The 10,979-nt window shown below is 36.2% G+C and overlaps 1 protein-coding gene across 1 annotated transcript; it reads right to left on the reverse strand.

Moving 5' to 3' along the window:
- Nucleotides 1-2,677: 2,677 nt before the first annotated feature.
- Nucleotides 2,678-9,373, reverse strand: ap5s1 (adaptor related protein complex 5 subunit sigma 1). The gene is made up of 3 exons (NM_001305568.1): nucleotides 9,072-9,373; nucleotides 6,859-7,150; nucleotides 2,678-3,078 (listed from the first exon to the last, which is right to left on the reverse strand). The coding sequence occupies exons 1-3, from the start codon at nucleotides 9,239-9,241 to the stop codon at nucleotides 2,950-2,952; spliced, it is 591 nt and encodes a 196-aa protein (NP_001292497.1). The 5' UTR covers nucleotides 9,242-9,373; the 3' UTR covers nucleotides 2,678-2,949.
- Nucleotides 9,374-10,979: the final 1,606 nt, after the last annotated feature.

Below are 10,979 nucleotides of genomic sequence, written 5' to 3' on the forward strand. Positions count from 1 at the left end.
ATTTCAATATAGCTTAGGCTATTTTATAAGGATATGACACTATTGTTTTGAGCTTACGAAAGTGGACATGAAATTTGTAAAGTTTCATGTCTTTCTGTTGCATTCATATTGTGTATTATCTCCAAAATAAATAACAAAGGAAAGAAGCCGCGCAGCATCAACAGAGCTGTGAAGGGAGTGCTCTTTTCCTCGGTCTCACACACATACAGGCATCTAAATACGCACAAACACATTTTAAACTTGACAAAAACTCTTGAAAACCTTTACTGTCTGCTGTGTTTAATTTGGTGTAAAGATTATTATGCATTATTGAAACATCAAGGAGGATGCAGCAAAGAAGTCACTTAGGCTATAAATTAAACTTTATTATTTTACGCAACAGCCTTACATTTAAAAGGAAAACATAAGAGCGATCATACGCAAAAGCCCCAGCCTATAAGGCTAGATGTTTTCTTTCCCTTATTTATTTATTTATTTGTTTGGCGCATGTACTCGTGTGCGATCGGAAAACTGTGTCCGCACTCCGCCTCTCACTCCGCCCCAAAGCCCCAGTTGGCCCTCTTTGGCCCAAGGTATTCGGCGGGCCGAAAAAGGCCGGCCGCTGGCCCCAAGAAAGCCCCGAATTGGCCCGATTAGGCCCCGGAAGTGACAGTGGAAACGCGACTAGCCTTGGCTCGCCCTGGCTCGCTCGCTTTAGGAGCAATAGTGGAAAAGCGGCTATTCAGATCACTTTGTGCAAATGCCTCAGCTCAGACAGTAGCCAATTGCAGACTAATTTCATTGGCTGATGCTGCCATGACGATTGCGTCAACCCCAACTTCAGACATACCCTCAATTAAGCGTTGATGCTGAAGCCCCGGGTGAATGCATGGTTATAAGGCTCTATTTTAACGATATTAGCATACAACGCATGGCGCAAAAGCATTAAGGGCCTGTCCGAATCCACTTTTTCTATTTTAAAGACGGAAAAATACGGTTTGTGATCTGGCACATGGTCTAACAGGGTTGTGCTTATTCTCTTAATGAGTTATGGGTGTGTTTTGAGCATAACATGAATTAAACCAATCAGAGTCTCATCTCTCATTCCCTTTAAGAGTCAGTTGCATCACGCCATGGCACATTTGCATTTGCAGACTTTGTAAGCGAAAAAACTGAACGCTTCACTAAAAGGAAAACAGTAAAAACAGATCATCTGCAGATCATCTACAGATCATCTGCAGCGCAATGATTAAGAATGAGCCTCCTCCATTTAGCCTCTTTCTCTTGACTTTACTTTTACTCTTTACTTTCATGTCATTCTTATATGGTGATGCGTACATCTCCGAAACCAAACAGGTGGAAAATCTAAACTTGTTGTTATTAAAACAAATACAAATATGCATATAATAAATAATACTGCTGATAATAATACCATCATACAATGCAAAATGTCATGTATAAATTGAAATAAAGCTGAAAATAGCAACAAATCAAGCCATACAAATCTTGTGCCTTAATGCGGGGAGTTCTGGGACTCTAGGAATAGGACATGAGGCAAAACATAATCTAAATTACTTAAAAAGACAACATAAACACCAAACACCTAAAAAACTTGATGGACAGTTTGGGTTCAACCGAGTCGCTGAACATGCAAACTTTTTTCTAGACCAGTAAGCTAAACTAGAAGCTAAGCTTTCCTGTTAAGTCCGTTGTATAAAATACTGAAATTTTCACTAAAGAAAATATTAATCTTAAGAAAACACATGTTGAGTTTAAGAGGCGTTTGCGAAGGTTGTTTGAAAATAGTTTATTTTTGCCTTTCCGTTAGCTGACACTAATGGCACCAAAACTACATAATTCATCTTTTAACAGAACTGCATACAAACACAAATGGCGCTGTGATGCCACGTTATAATAAATGTGCTTTCAGTGTGAATACCTGAACCACACTTCACAGCAGTAGAGTACTCAGCGTTTACAGGCTCTTGTCCTGCTGGATGTGACAGGAATACCAAGACAGATGACACAAGAAACCAGAAAAACCTCTCTCTCACAAGTCAACATATTGAACATCGACAGCACTTGTGAGTTATGAGTGGTCTCACACTTACTACAAGTGGACACACTCACCCTCCCTTCATTCCAATCACTGCACGGCGACAGAGGTAACTTGCTATTATTAAAACAGGCAAATTGGATGCTAAACTGGATTGAAATTGGCCTAGATTTAAAGGCGTCATACAGCCTTGTCAATCAGATATCTCAGATCTGTTGCCAGAGGCGCTGCTGTGAACTATTGAATTATTTTAGATGAAAGTGTTAGAGGATTATTCAAATTGCCAAGCACTTGACTTAAAGCAAAATATAACAAAATGCAACACTGCCCTCTAGAGGATAGCTGTATATATGACAAACTGCTATTACATTGACTCATTCAGACACTCGGGATAAAAAAATTCAGACTTTAATTAACAAGAAAAACTCACGAACAATGTTATCAAATGACCATTTATTCCCACTTAATCAGAAACTCCAAAGTCATTCTGGCTAAGAAATCCAATGTGCTTCACTTTTCTTAGGTAGATACTTAAAAAAAACTCTCACAGGATATACTAATAATATATATATATATATATATATATATATATATATATATATATATATATATATATATATATATATATATATATTAATTTTATTTTTTTTTGTAAAAAGGTTCACTCTTTCCCCCCATATAATCTACTAATCTACTGTGAACCTGCAATTAACGCTTTAGAGCATGTGCCTTCAGGTTACCTCAAAGGAGAAATCCAGTTCCTGTTACAGTTTATAGGTGCAATCTTCAACCTTCCTAATGACTTTGAGGGCTTACATTGTTTACTACACTTTCTTCCAAATCTTCCCATCATGGATTCATAAATTACACTCCAAATGGCTCTCTAGTGTGATTCTACCAATGCACACAGTCTTTCATTTGCTCACGTAGCCCGATATTTCTTTTTCCAGGTTGAAGGCAAAACGATGGTTGAGGAAGAGGAGCTGGCCGTGAGGAAGGAGTCTGTGCAACAATGCGTCCACTCGATCACTTTTCAGCAGCACCTGAAAATAACAGCTAAGTCAGCTAGAGAGAAAAGGTTTGTGTCAAATAATCAATAGCTTGGCAAAATGCCTATTTTCTTCGAATGCGTGTCCTTGTTCACTATCGCTACCCGAATAGCCATACAGTAACTGGAATATCATTCTGAAGTAAATATCTGCAATAAAAAAACAACCCAGAGCCCGGCAGATTGCTTTTTCTGCGTATGTATTGATCGCAATGTAATCAGCAGTCTAACATGTATCTCATACAGATTGAGATGCATATCCTTATTATTTGAGTTGTGGGCAATAGATTGCATTGGTGTAAAAAGAAACTGGGCCAGCAGCTGACATGAGAAAGGTTCGAATCAGACTGCTTTATGAGACTGTGGGGGTTCAACAGGAGTTCAGCTCTGCTGTAGCAACAATAAAAGTAATTTCTCTAGGATGAAGGAATCTACACGATGCAATGAAAACAGCAAACATTGCGGGTGTGTTCATTCTACAGTCACTCACACATTTTTTTTTATTTTTTTGGGGGGAATTTGAAAAGTTTGGAAAATAATAATAATGTCATCAGAATATATTTTCCATAGGATGCTTTTCAATATTATATTTGTGCATATACATTAGATTAGTCAGTACTGAAGGCAAATCTGAAGATAATCTAACAAAATAATTTGCAATAACAGTCCAAAGATTAGTAGCCCAAATGTATATGTTAGGGGAAAATCTTTTTAAATTTTAAACATAGCAAAAAAAAAAAAAAACTAGAAAAACTAAAAATATAAAAATGTTGTTGAAATTTTGTAGTTTGTAATTCATTTATTTATTCATTGCATTATTTTTGCTTGAATTTAATAGTGTTATCTTTCTATCTAATAAATATTTTGATGACTAAAAAATTTTAATCTGTTTAATAAATCTGTTTTGTTCAAATGCACCAACATATATTGCCTATATTCACTGGAAAATAGGTTAAAAAAAATTAATTGAGTGCACTCATTTATGCGGAGTACTTAATAAAAAAATATATATATAAAATTGACTACATGCGACACTAAATAATTTTATAACAGCTTTTAGATTTAACACAAAATGATAATTAACAAATGAGACTGTTCCAAACAAAATATTTGTCAAAGAATCCTTTTAGGCTTACATAAATCCAATCTCATGAGGTGGTCTGGGACACATTCAAGATGAAACTAAGAGCAGGTCTAGAAAAATTTGTTTTTTTTTTTAAAACATGTGCAATGTTAACTCCTCCCAAAATATAAAAAAAATAAATGTAAGAGGCAAAGTGGAAGTGGCACGACAATGATGGGGAGGTTCACTTGGTGATTTCCATAAATCTTTTTTTTTTTTAACTATTAGTATTATTTTATTTTGAGTTGCTGGCATTATTCCTTAGGTGGCTGGGGAACCCCTGGGCTATACTACATAGTCAGATATAACAGCTATTAGAATTTAATGGCAATGCCACACATAACAGTTTTGCTTATTTCTTTCTTTTTCCTTTTTTTATTTCATTCTATTTTTGACTGAAGCACCTCTAAAAATATAGCTTTTTTTCTATTTTTTTTTACAAAAGAAATAAAGTTTTCGTATTGGGAGAGTAGTTTACACTCAAATAAATGTAAATACTTTATAGTTTTGTATCTGTACAACAAAAATAGATGTTTCATTTAGCCTATAATGATAGTAATCGCCTGTCTAATGTACTTGTAAACATGAATTAGAATGGTGAGGACATATACCTTTCTTATTCATTTCTGAAAAAAAAATAATAATGATGAAATGAAATCCATTGTATCTGATGCTTGTCAACATCACCTAGTTAATTTTTAATATAGTGCAGGATTTGAAAATAAGACAAATTTATAACTGTTTAGCAGAGACATAGTCATTGGCCAAATTTCCATTTAAACGATTTTTTTTTTTTTTTGAAAATCAGACAAATATCCGATTAGAGAAAAACTTTAAAGTGACCAGGTCAAAACAGGCCATAAAAATGGTTATGTAATCAGTATTAAATCTCCAGCACCTGCTTCTAGATAGAGCAATGTTTACTACACAGACCCACAGTTCCCCTACAAGCTATGCAAGAAATCTAGGACATTTTAATTATTGCCTGAAAATTAAATGAATTATCCTGAAATCGAAGACAAACTTTGAGTATGTTTACATGGACACCAATACTCTGATTTTAATACGATTAAGACAATACTCTGACTAAGAGTCTACCATGTAAACTGCCATTTTTGATGACCTTTATCCGACTAAAGTCATAATCTTACTAAAAAGCAATGAAATTGACCCTTCGCTAAGCCACACCTAAAAACCATCACCCACCAATCTTGGCTTAGCAACTGTAGCTATGCGCAGGGGCTCTGTCAAGCTTTCGAGCGAGTGCATATGGATTGTGCAAATATACCCAGATACCCAGTATCCTTAAATTTTGAACGGGATGGTGGAATATTTTCCCTTTTCAAAACCTAAAACCCAAGAGGAGAAATGCCAGCATGGATCAAGCTGTCGGAGGGGCGCTAAAGGAGTGGAGCTAAGTTGGTTTTGTTTAGATATTCCTAGCACATTCAGTGATAGACCGACAGCAATAACTCACACACCTTACCCTAAACAGATCTAAACTGTGTTTCCTACAAAAACACAAAGCTGGTTATGTTTCACAGCTGTCTTATTCCTTTTTTTCGCTCAATATATGCTCTGTTTAAGCCTTCGCCATAACGTTAATAACTTAGTCATACTAATAGCGAAAAAAGGTCATAATGACATGAGTTATTGATCCGGAAAATACGAATCTGCAAATCTGTTGCTAACTTTACTAAACTTCATATGTCCATCTATTTCAAGCTACGAATATTTGAAATTACAAATCAACTGAACAAAACCGAGATATGATCACAAACTTGCAATTAATATCCTTTACCGGCAGCTGTTTTTCAGTCATTTATAAAGAGTACATAAACACACTGACAGTAAAAGGTAACTTACTGTACATTGTTATGGGTCAATGATAGGTCAATGATGCTAATATTCAGCACAAATCCAGTTTTCTATGAATTTTCTATTCTATGAACTTTCTATGAATGAACTATGTAAAAGCTAGGTCATGCGTGTTTCCTCGTCAGTTAGTAACGCTATATTTCATTGCACAACAATTAATCTAACAGGCCTTTTGACTAAAAATAGAGAAATCATGGTTTCATTTGTTAATATTAGATTATTTTTAAATGTCACCTCTCCTGCTGAGCATGAGCTAAGCTGTTGAATGGTTAGCGTATAAGGTGGCTAGGCTAAGCTAGCTTCAATTTTGATTAAACTATTCTCTAATCGGTTGCCTATTATGTTGTGAATATACCCCTGTAATGCACACTGTTGTTCTTTTTTGTCTGGCTTTCTCGGATATCTCACCTGTTCGACAGAAATTACATTATATCCCTGGCAATGTCTGACATCGGCGCACACGCATTGAAAAAGCCGTGCCAGGCACGAAAGCTTGACAGACGTAGCAACAGTAACTAAGGAGGGTGGAACTTAGCGAAGGGTCCATTAAGACATGTGGAGTATGCTGATTTGCAGTACAGACATGTAAACATCTCAATCAAACTATTACCGTTATGTAGGATTATCATCGCATTTTGGGACAGAATAGTCTATACACACATCGCTATTCTCTGCACCTACCTTTACAGTGTAGGGATTTAAATCCAAAAATTCCAAGCATAAACAATAACAGCTCCTCTAATAAAACACTCATTAGTCCAATGAAAGTCTGACCTCAGCACCGGGTCCCAGCAGACGCAGCTCCTCCAGACAGTGACGTGCGATGTTGCGAAGCGTTCCCTCAGCCAGCAGAAGGTTTTCGTGTGGCCTGCAGATGAGCGTGAAGGCCAAAGCCTGCACCCCGAGCCAAAGGACAGCACTGCGATCTGGAAACAACTCTGCACTTCCCAGGGAAAACACTCCGCTGTCTGCTTCGCCCAGAGCTACAGCCTCTTCACCCAAAACAGACTCCACACACAGACGACCTGAGGCCTCCCTGCTCAAACACACCGCACTTCTCACCTGCCTGCGGGAGAGAAGAGAAGAGCAGACAGAGAGTGGGACTGGCCTCATTACTGCTCCCCATGGGTATACATAGAAAAACAAATACACCCCAGTTTAAAGGAGTAATGAAGTATACGCTCAGTACTGGGTGTGTAAAAAGTAACTAGGCAATAGAACTTGGAGTACCACTGGAGTCATGATGAAAACATGTCTCTAAAGAGACGATAGTAAATATTTATTCATTCATTCAATTTCCTTCAGCTTAGTTCCATTATTTATCAGGGGTCACCACAGCGGAATGAACCTCCAAATTATTCAGCATATGTTTTACACAGCGGATGCCATTACAGCTGCAACGCAGTACTGGCAAACACCCATACACTATGGCCAATTTAGTTTATTCACCTATAGCACATGTCTTTGACTTTGACTTGACTTGAACCAGTGACCTTCTTGCTGTGAGGTGACTAACCACTGAGCCACCATGACCCCCCAGATTGTGAAAAGGATTTCATATGTCCAACGCCAATATTTCCAAAGCAAGTTCGCCTCAGCAAGAAGATCACTGGTTCGAGCCTCGGCTGGGTCAGTTGGAGTATCTGTGTGGAGTTAGCATGTTCTCCCTGTGTTTGCTTGGGTTTCCTCCGGGTGCTCCGGTTTCCCCCACAATTCCAAAAACATGTGGTATAGGTGAATTGAGTAGGTTAAATTGTCCGTAGTGTATGTGTGTGAATGGGTGTGTGTGGATGTTTCCCAGTGATATGGCTGGAAGGGTTTGTTACGCTGTGGCAACGCCAGAATAATAAAGGGACTAAGCCGAAAAGAAAATGCATGAATGAAAGTATACATTATATTGAAACATCTGTTTATATTTTCCAAAAGAACTAACCAGAGTTTTGAGATCAGAAAAAATAACAATCTGTAATTTTAAAATAAACATGTGTGACCAAAAAAAGTCACAGAGTTTACAGTATACAACATACTTTGTAGAAAATATGTAAATTAAACTGCACAACCCAAAAGAAAGAATGCTAATCGAAAGGATAGGAGTTGGTTCACTATAGAACAAACATGATAGATTTTATTTTATTTTAAACTTTTGCATTTATGAGGGAAAAGCTTGGTTGTTGATGAGACATCTCTCCGTTAAGGATGTGACAGATGTGAAATTGCCACTTGTGTGACTTTGGTAAATTACATTTAATTGTTTAAGACCATTGCCATTGAGACATTTTGAGTATTTTTACAGTACTTTAAAAAAAAGTACAAGCCTACAGAAAAAAAAAAAAAAACTTAGAAAGGGTTTTACTATTTTGGGGACATGGTTGACATTTGCATGAAATTGCTCAAATAGAGACCATTAAAATGAATGAATGTGCTAATATACAAACAACTTTACCTCAATAGGGATAACCACAACAGAATAATTTAAGTATTTTACTATAGTATGGTTCATAAACATTATTTACTAGAATGTAGTAATTTTAGTATTATTTTTATATTTTGTAAAATAATAATGTATGATGTTTAACGCACATATAAATAAAATTTTAATTGTGTCAAGTCAACATACGATTGCAGAGTTACATGCAGTCTTTTAATAATCATGCTTATTTGTAAAAGTTACTATATCAATTTGTAAGTAATTGGCAAACCGCACTGTTTCAAAACACACATTTGAAATGTTGCACCCGTTATCTTCTTTGAAAGCGAAAGTTCATCCGAAAAAGAAAATTCTGCCATAATTTACTCATCTAAAGTGTCATCAAACTTTCATATGTTTTGTTTTTTCTGTACGATATAAGGAAAACGGTAGTCATTGACCTCTAAATTTGTGAGGAAACTCTGACTTTTGTTAATATATTTTTATACATTGTATCGTTACCTATCCAGCGGGCATTGTTGTAGTTCTGGAAAACCTAAAAATCGTTTAATGAGCTCACCTCGCGACCACCTGCAGTTTTTCCTTCTGCATCAGTCTCTTTTGCTCTGGTGTGAAGTCCCGATCATCTCCGCTCTCTGCTCCGAACAGCCGCGAGTACAGAATCCGACTCTCGCCAGCGGACAGCGCGCTCACCGGGCACACCGTGTGGATTAAGAAACACAGCACCATATCTGACTTAACACATCATTAAACTCATAAATAAATAGATTCACCAGTTTGGTGGAATGAATGTCTGCAATATAATAAAGTCATGCTGCCATTGTAGAAAACCACTGCATGGTTATTTCCGTATTTGGTCACATGACTGTGCATCAGCTGATCATTGTATAGTTCTGTTTTTTTAACTCTAGATGGCGCTCTTGAATGATTTAATTGTCATTTATACTATTATTTAATATTAAAAATGTATTTGAAATGCATAGCTATTTTGAACCTGTATACTGTTTAAAAATCCCTTTTTTGTTAATGTGTATTATTATTATTTTTATTATTATTATTATTATTATTATTATTATTATTATTATTATTATTATTATTATTATTATTATTATGTGGCCAAATATGTCCCTAGTAGTGGCACAAATCAATATTTTTTTTTGATAATTTTCCACAGTACTGGTATGTTGAATGCTTCACAAATACTCTCAATACATAAAAAGTTTTTAAAATAAATAAATAAAATTAAAAATAAATAAAATAGTTTGATTTGGGAATCCTGGTGCATATGTGCTTGCAAAATGTGTATCAAACTAAATGTTATGCTTTGAAAAAATAAATATCATCACTTCATAATAAAACATAGTTAAAATATTTTTCTAATGCCACCACCAATGTTTTACAAATATTTAGTAACTAATTTCCGGACTAATATTTTCATTATGATGGTCTATAATTTTGCCATTGTAAAATGCAAACTGCAAGAATGCAACCAATCTCTAACCGTTCAGTTACCACAAATGCACACATAATCTCCAGTGTGTGTTAAACAAAGAGCATGTTTATACACATTCAAATGTCTGCCACTGACTGTAGACTGAGCTGGACGTGTTTAAACACATGCACTCTCTGACAAGCACAAAAGACAGCTGTTTAGCCTAACAACTGCTGGTCATGCTCGCTTAAACCAAGAGGGCGGAGGACACGTTTCCTCAAACACTCCTCTCACATTAAAACAGCCAGGACAAAAAACCTTTACTGTGACGTGACAAAAGACAAATCTGTTCACGTGCTAGAAGAAACAGCACTGGAGACAGGACTGATAGCCTCTCCATAACTGCCCTACTAGTGTACTTCTATTTTAACAAAAAAAAAAAAAAAAGTCAATAATCAAATATACAGTACTTTCAGACCTTGAATGAAAATATACTTTTAGTATGCTTGACTCACATGAAAGTCTTAGTTTAATTGGCATTTGCTTGTTTATTTATTCATTCATTCATTGACTTTCCTTTGGCTTTTCCCTCAATTCATCAGGGGTCGCCAAAGCGCCACAATAGAATGAACCGCCAACTTACCCAGCATATGTTTTACGCAGTGGATGTATTTCTAGCTGCAGCCCAACACTGGGAAACACCCATACACTCTCATTCATACACATACACTACAGCCAATTTAGTTCATTCAATTCATCTATAGCACTCTGGGGGAAACCGGAGCACCCGGAGGAAACCCACACCCAGAACCTGGAGAACCTGCAACCACACCAAAATGCCAACTGACCAGCTGGGACTTGAACTAGCGACCTTCTTTCTGTGAGATGAAAGTGCTAACCTGAGCCACTGTGTGTAACTTTCACTTGTTCATTGGCATATAATTAAAAGTATTATTACATATATTAAGTACACTTTTTGTTGTTTTTAACTCTTTTGATTTGTGGCCTAAAATAAAACAAAATACTTTTTTTCAC

The sequence above is a fragment of the Danio rerio genome, chromosome 13 (genome assembly GCF_049306965.1).
Source record: "Danio rerio strain Tuebingen ecotype United States chromosome 13, GRCz12tu, whole genome shotgun sequence".
Taxonomy (NCBI): domain Eukaryota; kingdom Metazoa; phylum Chordata; class Actinopteri; order Cypriniformes; family Danionidae; genus Danio; species Danio rerio.